The following is a 25417-nucleotide window of genomic DNA, read 5'->3' as shown; positions in this document are numbered from 1 at the left end:
TACATGTCCTAAAATTTCATTAATATAAAGAAAACAAAACAAAACAAAATTACCTCTCTGAGATATTCAGTATTGACAAATGGCTTTTCGCTTATTTAGTGTGATCGTGGGTACTGTTGTTACACAGTGTGCAACGACACACACAAATGAAAAGTATCCTTTCAATATGAGTGAAATGTCAATGTGGTCTGAAATGATAGTCAGAACTGATGCAGATGTAAAAGTATTAAGGTGTGTGTGTGTGTGTGTGTGTTTTGTAACGACATAAGGTATCGCTATAGACCAATCATGTAACTGTGATAAGATTTTTTTTTTCTTCCATAGTGGTGTCATATCCGACTTCCCCTACATGAGTATTATAATGGCATTTTTACACTGTGCATGTAGTTTAGTTTGAAGTGGTAAATGTAGTCCTAGAACCATTATAGTAATACGACAAGGAAGACCAAAAACTCCACTTTTTTTCTCGTGGATTACAAGAAACCTCCATTTTGAAGCTTCTATGAATATCCCACCTTATTTCCACAACACGCGACATTGTGGAAGAGAAAAGCATGCTTAGGCCTTTAATTTGACGCTCTTATTAACACGTTTTATAAATACGCGATATTTCTAAACACTGATTGTATTTTTTTCTCTCTCTTTTTCAATTTTCTCTCTGTGTCTATAGCAGTCTTCATGGCTTCTCTCCCTTGAGTGTATACACGCCTTCCTTCTACAACGTTCGTCTTTCTTCTACTGATTAGAGTAGAGGACAGGCGAAATTGAATCAGTGAGATACTCCGATTCATATTGATGCGAGATAATTGTGATTATCTAACAAGAATGATGCTACTCGCTTTTCATTCTGAATTTGCAATGAATGAGACATTAGTGACGATTATGCTTACTGATCTGCCGTTTTTGTCTTCACTTTGTTCTACAATATATTCGTTCTTCTAATATAAAATGATTTCATCCTATAATTCACTTCCTCTCCAATTCTGTGTTTCAGTGAAGAGGCAGATCGTATGTAACTGGGTAATCATATGAATTCCATACATCAGGACCATTTGCCTTGGTGTGTGCGTGTGGGTGTGTTAATTCGTTTATTTGTTTGTTTGTATGTTGTTGTGGTGGTTTGGGTGCTGGGGTAGTATAGAGTTGTCTCAGTGAATATCAGAAGAATGACGAGTTGGGCAAGAACGGACACAGATAAATTGTGTCCAGAATATAGATCACCATTAAAAAGACACGGACAACATTAGATTTAAAATCCATGTTCCATATAGATTATAAAAATAGTGGATCAGCTTTGGGGAAATACTGCGGAGACTTCCAAGTCTGCATTTTATAATTATTATTATTTTTAGATTTATTTTTGTAACGGGGGATGTTTATTTATTGTATTACCGGAATTTCCTGTATGCTTAATTGCAGCATAAAAACAATGAGGATACATTGTATGTCTTAGGTTGTGTAATTATATTCCTACTCCTTTTGAGACATCAGAAGAGATGTGGACAAAATGATTCCTGATACAGTCAAAGTCAAATATAATCAAAATGTCATTTGTGTGTGACTTAACAAATAAAAAAGATATTACACAAGTTTATGATTATGTTAATAATTCTATAAAAATATATAATGTATACATATAAAACACTGAACATAATATACACCACAAAGACAACAAACACACACACTCTCACACACGTCAGTCAAACGACCATCATACACTATCACTCAACCGTATAAAACTAATGAAAGCTTAGATTGACATCACGCAGTCACTACGAAATCCCCAATATCGAAACGAATGCACTTATTTAAAAATACACTTTACATTGTATGTATCACTTATTGAAAAATAGGCCTACTTGTACATTACGCCGAGTCTGAAGAGATGTCGGACCTGGCAGGAATTGAATATGAATATTCACTAGTGAAACGAATGGCCTTTGTTTACACATACTGTCCAATAGTAGGGGCAATTGGTTGTAAAGTCCACGTGAATGAGTGGGTATAAAACGTGAATGACGCATGATAAGGTGCTGTGAGCAAGAGCCTCGTGAAATTGATTTCTTCGAATATCAAATTGAAGGAAAGTGATGAAAATGACCGGGGAATCCTATGAATGACTATCAGATGTTTACTAAATAAGGAAGGAGATGAACTAAAATGACAAAAGTGTGATTGCTCTTAAAACACGATACAATACACGACGTAGACCATGCTTTCCAAAACTGTATCGCACTGAACTAATACTGAGTAAATAAAGGCCAAAGAGCAAAAAAAAAAAACCAAAAAACAAACAAACAAAAACATCTTTTGCTTACCATTTAAACAAAGGAACTTTGAAAAAAAAAACCCACCTGGGCATTCGTCGATTAAATGGCGAGATAATTAACCTGATTAAATATTGGAGGCTATGATCACATTTATATGAGGATGTTTTATTCTATGCCTCACATTAGATATTATTGTAATTCCTTTTATTCCCAAGGGCAAGTTAACTTGTTATTCAACGTTGTTCAAAAAAACAACTGCAAGGTGAACTTAATTGTTGCGAGTTGCGCTTTCTTTGAACATAAATTGTAATATAAGAGTTATTGAACCATCTTACATGAGATGACGCATCATATTGCCTGCTCTAAAGTAATGTACAATTTTCATCATTTTGCTCCTCTATGATAGATGTCAAAATGACCGAACCCTTTAAGCCCGACGATGATCCACGGACAACTCCGTCTCCGCAGACTACAGACTTGTTGTTATGGTTAATAATTCCAGCAGCCATTTTGGTTGCTGTCCTCGTCTTTCTCTTAGGCTACTTAACCTGGCGGTGTTGTCGTCATCAACACGGTGAGAGACTCAAGGTAGCAGATATCATTAACTCAAAACTTCAGAATGGTGCGATCGAACGTCAGAACAGCAGATATGTAGGCTCCCATATGTCTATAATAAAGCCCGAGGTCCAACTTCGATACCTTAAAGGACAAAAGTCAACATATTGATATAATTGACCGAAAGGCTTTGATATGAACTAGGTATCTCCATTATCCCCATGTGACCAAAATGAAATATCCTTTCAAAGCCTTGCACATGCCTTCCACCCTCTTCTTTGCAGCGGCATTGTAAAAAAATAGTTGGAGTTTTGCCAATACCAATGCAAGGATTAAAGGCATATCTTACCATTTGTATAAGAAACAAAAACCCACTATTAGTGCCTTAGAATAGTTATTAAATGTGAGTTAGGGATAGAAACAAGCGCTGTAAAAAATTGAATCCGTATAATCGATGTTAAGTACTGTTAAATACACAAAATGTGAACAGTAGTTATAATAAAAATGTTTCCAGACTAAACCATCAACAGTTATGGTTTAATGAGAAAAATACTCATATCTCCTTACATTTTTGGCTTTATTGCAAAATTATATATGGCAGGATGTTTTGTGATACAACAGACCTACACATATGCATCAAATGTGATATCTTGAACATATCCCAAAGGTAAACAGGACCTTTAAACGAGAGTTGGAGGAGTATACCGTGTACGCGTGCCGTTGAGGTACTACATTTAGGAAAAATATTCCGAAATTTATTTTCTCTCTGTCCTTCCCACCCTTTACTTAAAGATTCCAAAGGTGTCGAACGTTCTCCAGGTGGAAGAAAACTCCGACGTTTCCCACCGTCCAGCAGTAACTACGAGAGACTTTCCATCACGCCTAGTGTCTCCTCCACGTCTAGCGGGTCTGAGGGCTACGGGTCATTACAGGTAAACTCCCGGAGTACTATATATCTACAGCTAATTAAGGCACTCCTTTTGTGGATTCTCTCTATCTGTAAGGTCATGAATTCCATCTACGTGTCCCTCTTTTTTCTCTTATTCGCCATATTTGTTTCGCTAGATTTATCTGCGCAGTGAAATGGCAGATTTAGACTTTCTAGACAGGTAGAGTAATAATGATACTGATGACATTTCTCTTTTTAACACATCATATATCCTGGATGAATTTTGATACAAAAAAAGAAGAAGAAGAAATCATTACCTTCTCATCTGTAGATTAGCAACACTGAATATCACTGTATATCCTATATTGGAGGAAGTTTAGATGAAACTGGTCATTTCTGTAATCTGGCCAAAAATGAGAAATAAATGATAATAAAAAAAAAATATGCGACGAAATCAGGAATTTTGATTTTCTGTTGTAGTTTATTGCAAATGTAAGAATCAGTCAAAAATTTGGCGATACGAAAGTAAACAGGCTTCTGCAATGTGCAACCTAAAAAAAAATTGTTAACAACAAAGAGTTAAAAAGGAGAGAAAGTGCTTACATGAAAGAACACAAATAATGACTAGTAAAATAACGATAAAAAGATACATCAAATCAAAGAAGTAGGTGTCTTGGACAGCATGAGTTATCAAAGAATTTAAACTAGAGGAAAACAAAGGTGTATGTGTACGTAAATCTATATTGACGATTCGAGGAATAACTGAATTAATGTACAGGTCGGAATATGGCCGTATTGTTATTGTGAAACGCTGCTCAAGTACTATTGGGGATGCACGGACTGGACATTTTAAATCAAATTACAAAATGGGCTTTAGAATATCTGCAATCTGATTGGTCAATTGTCATGCATTGATTTTTACTGATCCACACTGAGCCATGCGTCCGGTAAAATCCGAATGCATTACAGTATGAGTCCGGTAAAATCTGAACACATGGCTAAAGTCTGGTATAGTGTTGTTGTGTACCGGACGCATGATGGGGAAAATGGTTTTATTTTATGAATTTAAGGGTCCATTTTATAACACAAAATTTGTGTTATACAAGTTAATGGACAGGACAGAGTGGATTGGTGAGAATTGGACGCGCGAGTTTAAATGATGCACAGACCTATTTCGTTGATCAGTCAGAATTGGATTCTCTCGTTTAACTTTGGAACAGTCTAAATACAACCCACTCGCTGCGCTCGTGGGTTTATTAAACTCGCGCATCCAATTCTCACCAATCCACTCTGTCCTGTCCATCAACTTGTATACTAGATATCTCGACGGATTTTTGAAAGCAGATAAAAAATGGCAGCTGTGATTAACAAGCCTCTCTGAAATCCGTCAAACTCACGTTGTTAAACCTTTGTCTGTGTTCTTTCTTATAGTATTTTTTTTTTTTTGCGAAATTTCTATATTCTCAAAGAGAAATAAGATATTGTGATGGTTAGAAGTGAACCCTTTCAGGAATAATTTGTGATATAAAACATGATTCGTACTTAAAATGGAGCAGGTTTCAGAAATAATTATCAAATATCCAAGTGAATTTACGATATTAACATAGTAGACATAATCAAATAGAAAAACCTGTTTCCCACCTGACTTTCTCATTACAATGGATTTGATGTCACACGAACATGACAAAGTTTGACGCATAGCAGAATTTGCTCTGTGTTCCGCATCTTCCTCTTTGTGAACACTATTTTATATGCGTTTAGAAGCATAATAATCAACACGTGTAAATCTTATGAATTTACCTTTTTAATCCCGTTGTAGACCAAGTTAAATGTAAAATAACACAATCTTACGACATAGAAAGCCTTTCATCACTTGCGAGTTTTACTTCTATCTTCCTGGTTATAGCATTACGGCCTTGTGCTCGGACGCAACGCGACTTCAATGCATGAGATCAAGACACCCGAGGAGATCCATCTTCTCAACTTTGAGGGCGACGGCGATGGCAGTGCGATGGCGGGATCTCGAGGTCAAATTCTCGTCACATTCAAAATAAGTCAATCTGGTGGACTGTCTGTCACCATCCATGGGATTACAGATATTCCATCATCTTTTCACTCACCAGACTTAGACACCTATGTGCAATTACGACTTCTGCCAGCCGAACGAGGTAAGAGAGATGCGCTGCGGCCTCCATCAGCACAGGGTGACAACTCTTTTATGATGGATTAATGGAATATCGTGGTCAGTACATAAGGCAGTTTATGAGGGCTAATATCAGCAGTTTATAAGAGCGATTGAAACACTTTTAAGACTTGTTATGGTAGAGTACGCGTTTTGCTATTTTCTCTGAGAGATCGTACTGCATTATTTACTTTGTTTTCCACTGACAAAGTGCAAATGTTCATAATCTGTGTGATTTATCAATTCCAAACCCCAAATATCCTCTGTCTGATATGCATATATACATTAGATTGTATATATATATATATATATATATATATATATATATATATATCTCCTAATCTCTCTCTCTCTCTTTCTTTTTTTTTTTGGGGGGGGGGGGGGAGGGGGTTACCTAAAGTTTCTTGCTCGGCATTGTCACCTATACTCTATACAATAAGTATTGATTTGTATTATGTAACTAGGTCTTATAGGTCAAATTATTCTATATTTACACACCGTTTAAGAGGGTTACACCCTATATTTCAGATTAGCAAGTTAGATCCTTCTTTTTTCCCCCTCTTATCATCAACGCAGGAGAAGTGCAGGAATTAAGCTATCGGACAACCATCAGGAGGAAAACACGTAACCCGGTGTTTGAAGAAACGTTCTCGTTTGATATTGAGGTCCAAGACATTTTTCGCTGTAATATTCAGTTCATCGTGATCAGCCATCCGAAATTCTCGCCGAAGAGGGTAATAGGCGAATGTCAAGTGTCACTCCAGAACCTACCGACTGCCAAGGAATTCACAGAATCATATCCACTTCAGTCGAGTGCACAAGTAAGACTGATAAATTGTACATAATCTGATTAATACTGAATTTACCGGCGTCATACCAATATCCGTACGGTACACACACTCTAAACAGGGGGTAGGCCGGTAGAGTTGATACACAGTAACAGAAAAATAAAATTTTATTTAATAATAATTTTATTATACCAGCAAAACAGTCTCTCTTTTAAGGAGATTGTCCCAATGAAATGTAATATCCTAATAACTGAGTGGGGGTATTGCAATGCTAATTCTTAGCATGCATAGGCCTAGAATGGCGAAAGTCACCTTCGAAATCCCCCGAAACTTCTGAATACTGCATACCATACCGTGATAACTAACACACGGCTAACTAAACTCTGGTTCTAAATGTGATGAAAGCGATTAGACCTTACAGTTTGAGTTTACAGCAACAAACTTGAAGATGCAGTTTATAAAAGCCAGGAGGTAATAGGCCTACACTATTGCAAATGCGAATACATGTGCCATGTCTGTCTGACATCGTGCAAATACGTATGAAATATTATGCTGTGTCGACAAACTCGTATTTCACACTGTCATTATGTCGTTACACACGCGGTATTACTTGTATTCCACTCTGTTTACCAAGGAGATTCAAAAGATAGAGTCATTACATACAAGTCTATTCCCTTTGAACCCATGCATGTTCTAATGTTTGATGACCCTACTCAAAATATTTGTTTCAAATGTGTGAAATTGTTTCGAGTCTCATTGCCCTATGACCAGCCACTCCCTAAGGAAGTTATCTTTGTCATGGTAATTATTACTTTTTGCCATCCCAACAAGATATGTGTGTGAGAAAGATGTGCGAAACCTTATAGTATAAACAGATAAAGACATGGAGATGCAAAAATAGTATAAAAATTAATAAAAAAATAATAATAAAAGAAAAAGACAGGAGCTGAATTACCCGACTGTACATATTCGAGCACTGATCTAACATAATAATTAAAACATAAAGAACTATAATACTTGAAGATTATTACCGGTTTTTATTTGTCGGCATCAACACGAAATGTGATAAAATCGGCTTTCCATGCAGGAGTGTGTTGTTCAAAATACTTTCTCAGCAGACAGCTCTGATTTACACATTACAGTTACACATATTTCTTGACATGATTAATTTTTATTCAAATGCTTTATCATTAGATGGAATTTCACTTCATTTAATGAATAGATAATAAAAAAAAAACACACACCCGACATTATGATAAGATTGTAAAATGAATAGTCAAATTGCTCAGAAAGATGGTGGCATCAACCCCAAGCATCAGAGACACACATGCAGCCATGGAATTCTTTCGTTCACCCCTAGAAAACAACAACAACAACAACAACAACTACTGACAGCTGTTTGTATCAGGTGGAACTCCGCGTTTGAGTCTTTGGTTTTACTCGTGCGAATAACGTATCCACTGGGCTTGCATCTAGAGCACCACGGAACATTCGTTTTTCCATGTTTTCATGACTTGCTCACGAGTTGACACTCGCAACAAGCTCACCAATATTTTGGACTTCAACTTGACTAATTAGTGGCAGCTTTGCTTATACGGCCTTATTTCTACTCCTGATACGAAGCCCATTAATCGCTGCCTTTTTATAGAGGTATAGGAACGCTATAAATTCACATAATGAAGCGGAAAACTTGGTTTCACAACAATCGAAATAACCAAATCTCTACATGCAGTGTGTCGCCCGTTATCGCCGGTTGTTATTCGTTACTTTTATTTGGAAGGCGCCGCGATTCGAATCGAAGGGAAAAAAAAAACAAACAAAAAACAAACATAGTGCACTCATCACGAGAAAGATCAGCTGCCAGTTGGCTGGATCATAGAAAGGTAAAAGCTCATGCGCTGGTGCACCTCCAGGTACATTTTGATCCTTGGGAACAATAGCATCACATGGTCCGCGCGTGCATGAGTGTGAGAGCTTGTCTAGATGCTATGCACACGTTCGTAATGCCCCAGTCACACAGTGCCTTACGATGGGTTACGTCCGCCGCGGATAGATGCGGATGTGACGTAGGAGGACGGAGCGTGAACGCAGGCATCCACAGTGTCGTATATAGACGTGGCTGTCCGTAACTCATCCGTAAAGAAATGCAAAATGACGACGCCAAGCCTGCGAAATTTTGAAATGTTCAAAATTTCGCAGAGGGATTCCACGGATGCAGACTAACGCAAGTTACCATAACTAAACGTAACTATCCGTAACTAAACGTAACTACCCGTAGCTATCCGTAGCTTGGACGCAAACCATCCGCAAAAAAAAAAACAAAAAAAAAACAAAACAAAACAAAAACCTCCCGTCCATTTGCGTTTATTTCCGTCCACCGTAAGTATCAGAAATTAACCGCTCACAGTTACACCTACGTCCGCTTACGGAAATTTACGGACAGTTACAGATGCTGCGGACATATTGCGTCCTTTGACGTTTTCCGTTTTCTACTCCCATGGGAGCAGAGACTCGTGGGGAAACCACACCACCCGTGTTGCCAAGCTGTGGCGCATGTAAATGAAGGAATACTTCAACCAGGGAGGTGGAAGAACCCACCTCCCTGCTTCAACACAGCCACAGCGGTAGAATGGCAGAATCGCATGGTCGAGTTATGAAATTTCTCCCATAAATGGTCATTTTAGGTGGCACCCACATACAGATGACTTCGGTTGACCCTTGGTGCTAAAATTATTTTTCTTGCACTCTTTGAATGTATGTTATTCGAAAAAGGTCAATATTTTGGGTAGGGAATGGGGTGACAGCATTTTATTTACTTTTCTGGCCGGGGAGGATGTGGGGCAGCGATAAACTATATTATGAGAACGACTGTATTTCTATATAATCTTTACAACTTTACACCAAAGAGCGTACAACCCTAAGAGGGTCTACTCTCTCGTTTTTGCGTAGTACGCTCACGGGCAGGTGCGTGCGCCATTTTAGGAAGCAAAGCGATCGATATGATAGCGGGCTGATTTTTACGTGACCCTCAATGGAGAGATATCTGCCTTCCCTTCATTTTCTCCCTCTTAGGGAGGCATACAGGGTAAAAGAAGAACTTCGGACCTCATTACGGCATTTTATTAGTATCATTCCAGGAAATATAAATGAAGAAATGCTCTTTAATGTCCAATCTGTAGTCCCTCAAAATTTGAGCTAACTCCTAATGATATATAGGGAGTATACCTAAACCATGATGTGTGATATGCATCCCATGAGGGTGCTCACAACTTCAGAGCCCTCTCCCCCCCCTCCCTCTCCCTCTCAACTCTTCTCTTGGTCAACGATGTAGGCTAATATACCATGATTTTCCCTAGAACAACCAATAGAAATCATTGTAGGCGGTCAACACAATTTTCCTTTCTATTATAATATACAGTCGCTTCCAGAAAAGCTGCAGAACACTATTCTTCTTCTTCTTTTGGGGTTATCTTTCTTTCTTTCTTTCTTTCTTATTGATGGGAGGGGGGAGGGGGAGGATAGTGTAGACATCTTGATCTTTTTCGCTGTGTTGCACTTTTAAAATTTGTGAATTGTATGACTCTTTTTTGTACTGATCATAATTATAGACATTAACATATATAGTATCCCTGCATTATGACCGGGTCGCTGTGTTTCCAACGACACGCATGTCAAATCTCACATATTTCTTCGTACATTTTGTTGAAAAGTGAAAATAAAATCTGAATCTAAGTTTAAATTGGAATGCGGTGCATGGTATTATTATCATTTTTTTTTTTATTGTTATGATGCACGGACATGAGGAACAGCCCTTTTGGCTGATACATGTCCTGTCCTGGAGTAAATCAAATTATGAAATTAATAGAAATTTATTCTTGCCAACCATGGCACTCTTCTTCTTAGTATAAATTATCTTATTTATCAGAATTGTGATCTTTGTCGCCATCACCTTATACATTTTCACATTACTGATCCCTAAAAACAACGTCTCTTGTTATAGTAACAAATGTCGATTATTCTTTCCCTAATAGAAAAACATTCTTGTGTAAAGTGGCCATGTATTTAAGTATAGTGATGTTTGTGTGTGTGTGTGTGGGGGGGGGGGGTGGGGGTGGTACAGTTCGTTATTCCGAAGGTTCGTTATTCCGAAAGTTCTTTAGTCCGATGGTTCATTATTCCGAAGGTTCGTTAATCCGAAAATGTGATAAGGTTTGTTATTCCGAAGGTTCATTAATCCGAAAATGAAATAAGGTTCGTTATTCCGAAGGTTCTTTAATCCTAGAATGAAACAAAGCTCGTTATTCCAAAGGTTCGTTACGGACCCTATTTCATTTTCGAATCGACAAACCTTCGGAATAACGAACCCTATTTCATTTTCGGGTAAACGAACCTTCGGAATAACGAACCCTGTTTCATTTTCGGATAAACGAGCCTTCGGAATAACGAACCTTCGGAATAACGTCACATTTTTTTGTGTGTGTGTTTCGGATCAACGAACCTTCGGAACAGCACCCGTGTGTGTGTGTGGGGGGGGGGGGCGTTGAACGGACATTAATCGCCTTTCTTGGCCGTAATACGAAATCGTCTCTCGGCCACAAATCATACCAGGTCTAATCTGAGGATATCTCCCTCCCACACGAGGGAGTTTTTGTATTCTCAGAATTGATAATCTATGATTTGGTGCGCATTTTGGCGGAATATTTGCAATTCTTAATTTAAAAAAAGAGACGAAATGTAGGGAAAATGTGGCTAAATTCGTTCTTATTCGCGACCTCTTTATCCAAGATCGACATGATATGCGCGTCTTCATTTAAAGAGGTGGACCGAAGGGGCCGGGAAGGGAGCCTGTGCATTTTCAGCATTAAAATTCAACCATGTTGATGCACACCTTTGGCGGAATATTTGAGAATTTCAATCAAATATTATTTTGTAATCTTCAACATGTTCGCATTGCAGATCATCGTGACAAGGTATATCAATAGTGCTAAAAAAGAAAAGAGAAATAAGAATACTAAGTTTGAAAAAAAAAAAAACCAGGGGGATGATCCTCAGAAAAAAAAAATTCCAGGGGACACGTCCCCCCCCCCCCAAGGCCCAAAGGGCAGGGGCGAAAGAGAGGGAGAGAGAGATAGGGAGAGATGGAGAGAAAGACGTTTCAGTATAGCTCGAACTTTGAGGGACTACAGATTCGAAAATAATGGACATTTCTTCATTTTTTTCATCTTTAGGCATAAATGATGCTTCTAAATGGGAATTTGAGGTCTTAAACAAAGCTATACCGCTGTTTGCCCCCTTAAAATGAAGAAAATGAAGGGGAAGCAGAATTCACTCCTATAGGTCACGTAGTAGACGCTCGCGATAATCCAGCGGTTTGCTTCCTAAAATGGCCGCCGTTGGGCTCCATGGCGTACTACACCTGTTTACGTGTAGAATCGCGCGAGTAGACCCTCTTAGGGTTGTACGCTCTTTGCTTTACACTCCATGGAATGACATCGGTTGACCCTTGGTGCTGAACTTATTTTTCTTGCACTCTTTGAGTGTACATTATTCGAAAAAGGTCAATATTTTGGGTAGGGAATGGGGTGACAGCATTTCATTCACTTTTCTGGCCGGGGAGGAAGTGGGGCAGCGATAAACTATATTATGAGAACGACTGTTTACAACTCTTTACAACTTTACACTACATGGAATGTGTATTACGTTTTTTATTTTGTATTTTGGTAGGGGAGAGGTTGAAGTCCAGGGCCCCATTTCACAAAAGATGTTAGGATGGCAACTCTTGCTGGAATGGCAACTTCCAATAGCAACAGCCAATCAGGAGGCTGGATTCTTGTTATTACCATGACAATTTCCATTCCAGCAAGAGCTACTATCTATCAACTTTTTATACCTGGAAATTTATCAAGTATAATAATTACTCTATTATATCAGTCTCCTTGAAATAACCCTGTAAGTCATGACTATCGATGTACAATTACAGCGTAACCAAAGTTTGTCTATTCCATGACTGTAAATTATATTTTCTTACTCTATCATTTAACTTTTCAATCTATCATGTATTTTATTTGTGGTATAATTATGTTATGGGGAGTCAAAAGGGGCCTGAGCTTTCGATCCAGCACAATCTTCGTCAGAGGCAAAATGACAAACAGGCAGGGAAAGCAATCACATATAAGGACTTCATATAACAAGAACAGTCAGGGACAGGCTAGGGACACAGAACAAAGAAAACAAAAGGAGAGGGTAGGAGGTCATGGGCAAGGAGCCCAACAGGCAAAGGGAGGGGGATTATGGCAGGAGGGTGGACAGACAAAAGGCAGAGGAGGGTCAGTAATGATCCTGAGGACCATGGGGGCAACTAAAGAGGGAAAAGGATGAATAGGGAGGCAACATCAAACAAAATAAGGAACAACAGAGGGATAAAGAAAGGAAAAGAGTGAAATAGCAACAGCAAGGGGAAGGGGGGGGGGGGGGCTGAGCAAACAGCGAGCCCTGATAAGGTGTACCAAGAAGAGGCAACAAAATGAAAGTGAGAGTCAACCAACAATATTGCAAGTAATCAAACATATCAAAGTATATATACACACAGTAATTATAATAATAACAACAAAAAATAATAATGATAATGATGTTGATAAAAGAAATTAAAATAATAATAATCAAAGCACATATGAAAAGGAAGGGACACAAAATCCAAGGGAGACAAAATGTATATTGGTGGGCAAGCAGAAATGGGCATAGCAAGCAGCACATTAATACGTATAACCACAAACAAAAACAAGTGTGTGTATGTGTAGGTGGAAAAAGGCTGTATAAAAGAGACTCTGGCAAGAGGAAGGAATCAATCGGGAATAAAGGGTCTGCAAATGGAAAAAGTGCAAAGAAAGAACAAAATAAAGTTAGAAATAAAATCATATTTATGTTATGTATAATATATTCTGTACATTTATGATGTATATTCATATTTGAGTTGCACAAATTCAATTCAAACTTCAAGTTCAAAATTTCACGTTTCTTCTATTGCTGCAAAACAAATTAAAGGAATACGAAAAGTATTCACAACTAGGACGTGACATAATTTCAGTTTCCCCTATAGTGTACAATAAAAGACAGTCCGATATGTGATGACCTTGCTGTCATAAATACACTAACTGAGCAGGGAATGTCAGACAAACCACATTGTCCATGATTATTCGTAACAATCTGTAACTATCCGTAACTATCCGAAAATATCCGCATCTCTCCGTAAATAATCACAACTCTCCATAAGCCCCAGTCACATGATGCTCTGCGTCCGGCGTTACGTCCAAAAAAGTCATTTCTATTGCGGACTCCCGCGGATCCTTTGCCGTCACTAGAAAATTTATTCAAAACATACCGAGAAAAAGTGCGGGTGATACGGACAAATACGATCAGATGCGAATACTTGCGTCCACTTGCGGATATTCTTACGAATTGGCTCATAATAGTTCTGAACACTTGCGGAGAGTTGCGGATATTTTTGGATAGTTAGGGATAGTTACAGATTGTTATAGATAATTATGGACAGTATTGTTTTCTGTGACGATCCCTGCTAAGTCAGTGTGTTATGACAGCAAGGTTATCACATAGTGGACTGTCTTACATTGTGCACTGGCATGACTGGGGAAAACTGAAATTCAATTACGTACAATTTGCGAAAAAATCGTAATCCTTTAATTTGCTTTGCAATGATAAAAGATATATGAAATTTTGAACTTGAGGTTTAAATTTTATTTGTGCAACTCAAATATGAATAAACTTCATAAATGTAAAGAATACATAACATAATTATACCACAAATATAATACAATATAGATCGATAAGTTAAACATTAGAGTAAGAAAATTATTACTTACAGTCATGGAATAGACAAACTGTGGTTACGCTGTCGTTGTGCAGCGATATTCATGACTTATTGGGTTTTGTTAAGGAGATTTTTTTATAATAAAGTAATGCTTATCAAATTTCCAGAAAAAAAAAAGACATCAAGACATTCAAACACCCCTCCCACACCCAAGCACAATATATATACAAAAAATGTAATACACATTCCATGGAGCGTAAAGTGGGTAAGACTATGGAGAAATACCAAATTCGTTCTCATTTTTTCAAGTTGATTTATTTCATTTCCATCAAACAAAAAAATTAGAAATACAATGAAACACTCAAATACACAGATGTCATGAAATCAGTACCACAATGCGATGAACAGAATAACATTGTAAAAGATATACAGGTAAATTATCAATAGAGATACAAATAACTGTTACGTCACTGTAGTGAATGCATAAACAATATTGCTGGAAATGGAGGGGACTGCTAAAAAACAGGGCTTGTAGAATGCAGTCCCCTCATACAGAAAAAAAAATATAATAGCAAACAACAACAACAACAACAACAACAACTTCCCTTAACGGTAGTAAAAAAAAAAGACAGAGTAATACACACATACATGCACACATACCAACTCACATTAACAAACACAAAGAGGCTCTCTTGTAAGGAAAGATTGATGAAAGGATAGAAAGATAGTAAGGGAGGTAGGAAGTCCGAGGTGGAGGGGGGGGGGGGGAGGAGAGGGAAATGGTGGGTCATAACCAGGGCACTGGAGGCACAGGCTCGCTGATAAACAAAGAGTAGTGAGGTTACCGACGCACAGACGATTTTTAAAATCAAAAGTGAAAAAAAAAATATTCATTTTGTTGCATACGAAGTTTTTGAATAATTCTTTAACTTTAAAGAAAATGTATTAAGAATTAAAGGTTCTTTTACATTATTATCAAAAGAATTCCATAATTTTGGTCCAGAAAAGGAGAATAAAGATTTTGCAAAAACCGTCCTAGTCAAAGGCAAATGATATTCATGGGATTGACGGGTTGGATATGCATGGACAGTTTCATTCTGAACATGGAATCAAACACAAGGGGGAGAGAATGGTTGGTGAGTTTATACATGAATTGTCCTAATTGCAAACGATAAAGGTCAAATTTTCAAAATATTATTTTCGTGAAATAAATTATAAGTATGACTTCTCCACGATTCGTGACAAATGATACGAAGAGCTTTTTTCTGTAATAATAGTATTCTTTCTGTATATTTAGAAAAAAGTGTTTCCCCATGCGAGTATACCATAGTTTAAGTAAGGTAGTATCAAAGCAGAATATAACATAAAATGTAAATTTTTGGGAAGATAAAATGTAACTTTGTTTATAATACCTATATTCCTTGAAATAACACGACAAACAGAATCAATATGCGAACCCCATGCAGGTAAGTTTATTGTCCAGAATCAAACCTAGAAATTTGATGGAAGAGACTTCGTCTATGACCGTGTCTTCCAGGAAAACGTTTCTCGGTAGATTTTCTAGCGAATTACTGAACAGCATGCATTTTTTCTTGCAGGTTTTTGCAAATTTATTGACAGTTTGTTCGCTCTTATCCAATGGAGTAACTTCGTTAATTCACAGTTTAAAGTATCATGTGTTAATCGATCAGAATCAGAATCAGATAAAACACATTATTATCATCCGCAAATAATAAGAAAGAGAGGATGTTTGAAGAATTTGACATATCATTGACATAGAGAATTTTGACATGGACATAGAGAATTTTATATAGTTATCGCTGTCACTCACCTTTCCCGGCCAGAAAAGTGAATGAAATGCTCTCAACCCATCCCCTACATAGAGAATTTTGACATACCATTGACATAGAGAATTTTATATAGTTATCGCTGTCACACACCTTTCCCGGTCAGAAAAGTGAATGAAATGCTGTCACCCCTTCCCGTAATCAAAATATTGCCTTTTCGAAAAATATACATTCAAAGAGTGCAAGAAAAAAAAAGTTCAGCACCAAGGGTCAACCGATGTCATGAGTATATGGGTGCCACCTAAAATGACCATTTGTGGTAGAAATGTCATAATTTGACCATGCGGTTCTGCCTCTCCTCTGCTCTGACTGTATTGTAGCATTCCTTCAGGTAAATGCGCTGCAGCTTGGCAACACGAGTTGTGTGGCTTCCCACGAGTCTCTGTGTTCCAATGCGAGTGGAAAACGGAAAACGTCGAAGGACGTTATCTTCCGCAGCATCCGTAACTGTCCGCAAATATACGTAAGCGGACGAAAGTGTTGATATACGTTAACTTGCGATTACTTTCGGATACTTACGGTGGACGTAAACGAACGCAAACGGTCGGGAGGTAAAAATTTTTGCGGATGGTCTGCGTCCAGGCTACGGATAGTTACGTTCAGTTACGGATAATTACGTTTGGTTACGGTTACTTGCGAAAGTCTGCATCCGTAGAATCCCTCTGCGAAATTTTGAACATTTCAAAATTTCGCAGGCTTGGCGCCGTCATTTTGCGTTTCTTTACGGATGAGTTACGGACAGTTACGTCTACATACGTCCCTGCGGATGCCTGCGTCCACGCTGCGTCCCCCTGCGTTCACTCATTCGTATCTCTCCGCGGCGGACGTAACCCATCGCAAAGCACTGTGTGACTGGGGCAATAAGTATTCAGAAGTATTCGGAAGTTTACGCAAGTCGAAAGAACAACATCTTTGCGTGTCAATTCGTAAGATTGTCCGCAAGTGGACGCAAGTATCCGCATCTGATCGTATCTGTCCGTATCGTCCGCAATGCAATTTTTTTTTTTCCCGTGTGTTTTGTATTATTTGTTTGTTTGTTAGGGAAAGGGATCCGGGAGAGTCCGCAGAAAAAAAAAAATTAGTAGTACATTTTTCTGGACGTAACTCCGGACGCAGGGCATTATGTGACTGGGGCCTTAGTCACGTTTTGACCAACGGACGTTGCGAATGCGATATTGGAGGAGAATACGACCACACATTCCTTCGCTACTGCCCCCAACATTATCAGGCAAATGCGTCTTGCGTAAAGTAATGATTTTCACCCAAACTTGTAACCAATAACGTACCCCTACACACAAACCCCCAAATAAATCTAGACAAACCAACATCCCACCAGGATATTCACTAGACAAGGAAAACGACTTTTCCTTCTCACTCCTTGTCCTACCAGAAATAAAATTTCAATTTCAATTTATTTTCATATTTCTCGATGAAAAACACATCAAATATAACAAAATTTAATAATACATTATATCCAGCTAGGAGGCATAATATTACAAACTGAAATGATACATGATATCAAGCTAGGAGGCATTAGAGAATATTTCAAACATAACACATTGTGCTCGATCTATGAAAGCTGGAATCTGAGAATGAATGCTGAGACATGACGGAACTTACTTAGAAGCAAGCTTGTGAATGAAAAATACCGTCGCAACTACTCGGTCGATTAATAGGTGACGCTGTTAGTACACATCACCATGATTAATTTATATAGGATTATTATACGCTCGTTAAATGTTAGAAAGGAATACAAAATACATGGTCAAGTAAGTGATTGCAGCAATAACAGTGGAACACAATGTGAAGAATTCGAGACAAATCAGTTTGTTGAAAAGTTGTGAACATTTAAATTTCGGTGGATGAGAAAACTAACCCTAAAGCATTTTGTGACGTCACGTATGGACCACGATATATATATATATATATATATATATATGTAAACAATACTCTCATTTTTTTAAGTGTTGTCACTCTTTAAACCTTTTGTTAATGTTAAATCCAGCTTGTTGGATGCTAAATTTAATGTTAAGGTTCGAGGAGTGACAACATTTAAAATGCCGGATTTGCCATTTCATTTTGTCGTATAAAGAGCACTTGCCGTGCCTCTTTCAGAAAGCAGGGGTAATAATATTACCTTTTTTTTATCTTGTAAATGATATTCCCTTCACAAATATTATCATGTCGAATGTGTCATTCATTTATTTTGCCCATTCTTCTGAGCGGACGTTTTTTGACAAGAATATCATAATTCATCAGATCTATATTAAAATAACTGTGTTATAAAAGTCTTACCATTCAAAAAAAAAATAGCGTTACACTGTGTGGCGAGGTTTTCAACAAACTTATGTGTATATCCCTCCCCCTCTTTCGGTAGAAGTCTCGAGGCCAAATTCTCCTTTCTCTCAGCTACCTACCAACCTCCCAACGACTTCTCCTCGGAGTAGTGCAGGCTAGAGATCTCAGCTGTGGAGGCGAGTCCAGGGAGATCGGTAAGAACGCACATTGTACTACAGGATACCATTGTTCGATCCCTGTTGGTGTGTGCGCGACGGGCGTTGGGCATCCTATACTGGTATCTGTACAACTAAAAGTGTTGCAAACTGTGACGCATTCCCGGGGACGCATTTGAACGCATGCATGTGCCAGACTGATCTCATGCACGAGTAAGAGTTAATCATTTTATCTCATTTCGTTCAACAAAAAATTGTACACCTATTTTCTGATTATCTGATGAAAATAAAAAGCCAAATTCGAAACTTCTGCGCATAATGTTGCCAAGGAAACATAGACAGTTTATCATCATCTATTGATTGTACTTTCCAGCAGCTAAAATCATTTTAGTAAGTCATAACTCAGAACTGATAGAATTCATGGACTGGAAATGTATGTTTATTATGTCATTCATTTATTTCATCAGCAAACTCAAAGGGCAGACCGAATGCCCATTGTAGTGACTTCATGAATGGTCGAGGTTCCAAAGAAGGTTGGTTTTCAGCGGCTTGGGATTATGATTTATGTTATTAAAAACTTACCAGAAAATACCGCAGAGCCCATCATCCTTCAATTCTATTCTTATGTGATCTCTCCTTTATCTCAGTCTGAAGAGAAGTCGAAGAAAAAAAAACAAAGACCCTTAATAAGGGTTAGTTATACATATAAACAAATGCGCTTTAAAGTGCGTTATCTGACTTCTTATTTGTCGTGTAAACGGAACTCGGGGCAAGTGAATAAGGCCGAAATATTCTTTACTTATCACAATGACGAGGAACAGTTGCAAGAATTCGCTATTTCGAAAGGGACAGAAATCATAGGCCTATCTCCATATTACAGTTTCAACGCTCTCGTATTGACGATAATGTTAAATCAAGTTTTGCGTGTAAAACAATACATTTATCGAATGGATACGCAGCAGCAAAATGAAATTCCGATATGATAAGTGTCTCTTTGACATATCAACAAAATATGCTGATGTCATTATGTCGCCGTGGCATAGCGGATAAGACTCCAGACTCCCAATCGGAGGGCCCGAGTTCGATTCCTGGCTTTTAACCACAACGTCCCTCTCGACTCGGGTGTATAAATGGGTACCTGGCAAAGCTATAGGTAAGGGTATAATGGCAGGACCCAGCTCTGGTAGAATACAGGGCACTGAAGAGGCTACCCCGAGTAAAGAAGACCTTTTTATTAAAATCTTATTATTATTATTATTATTATTATTATTATTATTATTATTGTTATTATTATTATTATTATTGTCTCTATCTTCACAAGATATCTCTTGGAGATCAATATCACGTCAAGTTCCATCCTGGAACCTTAGACTTCTAGTACTTTTCTCAGGATTCGCGGCGTCCCCAGCAATGCTGCTTTTTCGAGCGTTTGCACTCGATCGGGCACACCCACATCGTCCAAGTGCCGTCGCAGCTGCTTTGGCGTTTTTCCGAGTGCTCCAACGACAACAGAGATCACCTTCATTTTCATATTCCACAGGCGGCGAAGTTCTCTGGCAAGGGCCTGGTACTTTTCTATCTTTTCCTTCTCCTTCTCGGCTACTCTGCTGTCTCCCGGTACCGCGACATCGACGATCGTGCACATCTGTCGAGCCCTTTCTACGACGATGATAGCCTATGCTGGATGATATTGTCAGTTTGAACATCGAAATCCCACAGGATTTTAACTTGGTCATTTTCAGAAACTTTCTGTGGTTCGTGCATACACCATTTGCTCACACATGGTACTTTATGTTTTCTGCAAAGCTCCCAGTGAACGATTTGTGCCAGTGTGTCATGTCGTTTTTGTATTCTTTTTGCGCCAGTTTACTACAGCCACATACGATATGTTGCACTCTCTCGTCTCTTTCTCGGCATATCCTGCATGCGGCATCCACATCTCTCTTCTGTACCTTGGCTTTTAGAGCATTCGTTGACAGTGCTTACTCTTGGGCAGGCATGCGATGATCAGTCCTTCTGTCTCCTTCTTCAGTTCTCCCTTCTTCAGCCATAACCATGTGTCATTACTGCTGATGTTCTCCGTCTCTCTGCAGAACTGCCCGTGTAGCTGCTTTTCTCTCCACTTTGCTGATCTTCCTGTTCGTTTCTGGCTTTTGAAAGTAAGTGGATCAATGGCATTTACATTATTTTCACTTTCAACCAGAATGGCTCGAAGGAGTTTTTCCTCACTGCTGTTGATGTAATTGTTGAGGCTGACTTGCTCCATTTCGACGCAATCTGATGCACTCACGAGACCTCGGCTTCCTTAATTCTTTCCTTGGCAGGTACAACCTGTCGACATCAGCACTCATCTGGTGGGTTATGTAGATCGAGAGCATCTTTCTTGACTTCCGATCCATAGCAGCTAGTTCTGCCTTCGTCCATTCCACCGCTACTCATGTGTATCTCAAAACTGCTACCGTCCAGGTGTTTAGATCTGTGATCACGTGTCCACCATTTAAGTGTGATTTTAGTACACTTTTTACTCGTGAGAAGTACTCCTTCTTCACACTTAAATAGCTTTGTTCGAGACAGCATCAAATTCCAACACACCGAGGTATTTGTAATCTCTCCTTCCTCCTTCCTCCAAACTCTGTAGTATTCTTCCATCGGGGAGTGGTATTCCTGCACTCTTCACTCGTCTCCCTCTCTTCACAACCAGGGTAGCGCACTTGTTGATGCCGAAGTCCATGCCGATGTCTTTGCTGACCAGACGAACCGTTTGGACTAGCTTGTCTCACTGCTTCTCGTCTTTGCAAAAGAGCTTAAGGTCGTCCATGAACATCAGATGATTGAGAGAGCCATGATTTCCTCCGAGATCATAACCGGCCGATACATTTCGCAGAACACGTGCAAGTGGGATGAGTGATATAACGAAGAGGAGAGGTGACAGTGAGTCCTCTTGAAATATTCCTCGTTGTATTCTCACCTGACCAAGATCTTTGCCATTCGATGTGAGGGTTGTGCACCATGCCTTCATAGAATTTGACAGTAAAGCTCGGATGTTATCTGCAAGTCCAAATATCTGCAAGCAGTTATCGATCCAAGAGTGAGGCACCATATCATATAAGCCTTCTTATAATCGATCCAGGCTACACACAGGTTGGTCCTCCTTCTCTTGGAATTTTTCATCACCATTTTGTCAATTAGTAGTTGGTCTTTAGTTCCTCTGCACCATCGCCGCTCACCTCTTTGTTCAACATAGAACAAGTCCTTCCCTTCAATGAAGCTATAGACCTCATTCGCTATGATGCCAGTCATTAACTTCCACATCATGTTTCAGCAAGTTATGGGTCTGTACTTGGAGGCAACATTACCTTTGGATTTGTCCTTCATGAGGAGGACCGTAATGCCTGTGGTCATCCAGTGGGGAACCTCCCCGCTCTCTAGGGCAAGCTGTAGTTGTTTTGCTATTCTCTCATGGACTGCCGTGAAATGTTTGATCCAAAATCCATGCAATGCGTCTGGCCCTGTTGCTTTCCAGTTTGGCATTTTGCTCAGTAAATTGTTTCTTCACTTTTTGTGTATCAATGTAGATGTTTTCTTGTTTCTCGACATGTTTGAGCTGTCTCCTGACATCTGTTAGCCATTGTGCATCCTTGTTGTATTTAACTACTGGATTACCCCAAATCCTACCCCAGAACTGCTGACATTCGACTGGGTCTGAATGTTCCTCCTGATGATTTCTATAGTGCCACGCAATTCCTCATATAATCTCTTCTGGTTCGTCTTGAAGAGCTTGTTCTGTCTGAATTGCGTTACACGTTGCTGGTATCTATTGACCTTTGCAACCTTCGCCGTCACACGCTGCTTGAGCTCTTCAATGACGACAGTCCTCCCTTTTTCTTCTACATTATTATTATTATTATTATTATTATTATTATTATTATTGTTATTATTATTATTATTATTATTATTATTATCATCATCATTACTATTATTAATATCATTATCATGATTATTATTACTACACGTGTACTACGACTACGACTACTACTTCTACTACTGTTACTATTATACTACTACTACTATAATTGTACGTAGATGCGACAGAGGTGTCAGTACTATTAATTGGATATGTGACGTGCTTTTCTCCTTTTTTTTTTTTGTAGATCCCTGTGTTCGAGCAAGTCTCATATTAGGAGGTAGGAAATTCAGAAGAAAGAAGACAGCAGTAAAGGAGTCTGAGCGGAACCCCGTCTTCAACGACAAATTTTTCTTTGCCATTGAGCACGAAAAACTTCATCGCGTGCAGATACTGGTGTCCGTGACAAACGAACGAGATTCCGGACAAGACTCGGACACGGATACTGGTTCGCTCGATCATGAAGTTGGACAGGTGCTTCTGGGCTATCGCAGCGCGCCCCGTGCTCATCATCACTGGCAGAAGACACTTGAGAATCCGCGCGAGACTTACGCGCAGTGGTATGAACTTACGGCGTGAGTACCTGGAAATCAGAACGCCCGAACAGGATTTCGAATGCATTTACTGTATATGGAATGGTGACAGCAAAATGACTGAAAGGGAATAAGCTGAGATAACTGGTAGAGAGAGAGAGAGAGAGATAGACAGACAGAGAGGGAGAGAGAGAAGGAGAGAGAGAGACAGAGAGAGATGGAGCAAAAACTCGCTGACAAAAAGACTATCATGCAACTATTTTTTTTTTTCTCTTGCCAAGGTGTGCATTAATAAATCTTAAATTTATCAAGTATTCTGTTCTTCGGCAGTAGATCTGTAGATGCCTGATTATCGTTGTTACAATAAGCCAGTTCGGGGTTAGCTCATGTACAGCTGGGTACAAATGACCTTTCTTCTTTCTCAGTTGTTTAGGCACTCCACTAGTCTTCAAGCAACAGAATGCATTAGCTTGCCCAACGTAACAATTCATGGAATTCATCAGTCATGTTTTCAAACAAAGGATGTACTCGCGTAGACCAGGTGATAAGAATGATCCATAAATTGACATTTCGGAAAACATCTATTTATTTTGCATTGAATGTAATGACAATCTTCTTCTATTGATATTGCAAAATACTGCTTTTGCTGCAAGGTGGATGTGATGGCAAGCACCACTTTAATACAAGGATTACTTGAATAATCATTGCATCACAGATGCTTGTCTCAGTGAATTTAAAAACCAACATTCTCTGCTGGTACAAATGACCTTTTTCTGCTCATGCTCAAAGTGGAACTCCGAACAAGCTTTATATAAACACAAGGGCTGCATAACGCTGGGGGGGGGGGGGGGGAATTGCCTCTTGCCCTTTACCCTCACCATGAGCACGTTAAACAGGAAGTCCCCCAAATGCATGTGGATTGAGTGAATACAGCAGTATTAATAAGTGATGATGAGGAAAATCTGACCATCCGTTCAAAAGTTTTGATGCTGCCATCGCTGGATTTGAAGACTACATCACTTTGTGACGTCACTGCAGAATAACTATGTTAAGAAAATGTAAAGATAATTTCTTAACATTTCATTTTAAAGTGCACATTCCTTTGACTAGCTACATAAAATCAAGTAATATCATCCCACCTTCTTTCTGAAAGCTGCAAGTCCATTGCTCTTTCATTACCCTAGAAAAAAAGAATTTGGGGAATTCTCTTTATAAAGTGCACTCCCATTACGAGGAGCACAGCTATAACAAAGTAAAAATTCAGGTCAAAAATTTCTAATCTGTATATCTTTGCATACTATTTTGTTCGGCTATAATGGAATTTTGAATGAACAAAAGAAAATTGCTCGTCCCCAGAACTCTGTTATAACGGGAGTCACCTGTGCTGAATAAAACAAATGGCATGCAGGACAATCCAATGTGCAGTTTTCAAGGCTGATTGCTTACCTGAAATTTACTAGACTTGCACATCTAGTCATGACTTTTGTAAATGGATAGCATGCAGTCTAGAATGATGTGTAACAAATCATGCCATAGTTTTATTATCAGGTATCTGGAATCTAGGCCCAAATTCATAAAGGTAGCCTATTAGAAAAGTGTGAATAGACAGACCTTTCACATGCACGTACAGGTATTCAATATTGGATGACTATTGGTGTATGGAAAATCAATGCTCTACATTCATGCTACCTTTATGAATTCTAGCCAGAGCTTGAAGGCTACTACGTAATTCATATCAATTCCTGCGTGTAAAAGCAGTCATACTGTTCAACCCTTCATAATAATGAGAGCAATAAATATAATGTGGTGCTATTGTCAACTCTTTCTACACGAGTCATAATTTTGAAATGCACTATTATATGTACAGTATTTTGCTAAACTTATAGATACTATAGATACTTAGATATATTCCTCATATGACATATAATAAAGAAATAAGTAGATACAGTTAACAACAACATTATTTATACCCCTCGGAAATTCTTAGTTTTGAGCAGATTTTTTACAAATGAAGGATGGAGTGATGGTGATTGGGTGTGAACTTTTTAGTCTTATTTGTCCTCTATAAATTGACATTAATTCCAGTTTCACCTTATTTGCATAACAATAGAAATGTTGACATAGATATTTAGATTTTGGCCTTTACAGAATTATTCATACCCTTATGAACA

The 25417-nt window shown here is 38.6% G+C and overlaps 1 protein-coding gene across 1 annotated transcript in view; it reads left to right on the top strand.

Annotated features, from left to right (window-relative positions):
- The window catches only part of LOC140228399 (synaptotagmin-1-like), a 31204-nt gene extending 7912 nt beyond the window's left edge, over positions 1 to 23292 (top strand). Inside the window, exons 2-6 of the mRNA XM_072308617.1 lie at positions 3618 to 3757; positions 5621 to 5882; positions 6473 to 6717; positions 18734 to 18848; positions 22961 to 23292. Coding sequence (XP_072164718.1) covers positions 3618 to 3757; positions 5621 to 5882; positions 6473 to 6717; positions 18734 to 18848; positions 22961 to 23292 — 1094 coding nt within the window. The remainder of the gene's footprint in view (positions 1 to 3617; positions 3758 to 5620; positions 5883 to 6472; positions 6718 to 18733; positions 18849 to 22960) is intronic.
- Positions 23293 to 25417: the final 2125 nt, after the last annotated feature.

Source organism: Diadema setosum, chromosome 5, assembly GCF_964275005.1.
Source record: "Diadema setosum chromosome 5, eeDiaSeto1, whole genome shotgun sequence".
Taxonomy (NCBI): domain Eukaryota; kingdom Metazoa; phylum Echinodermata; class Echinoidea; order Diadematoida; family Diadematidae; genus Diadema; species Diadema setosum.
This window is presented reverse-complemented; position numbering and strand designations above follow the sequence as displayed.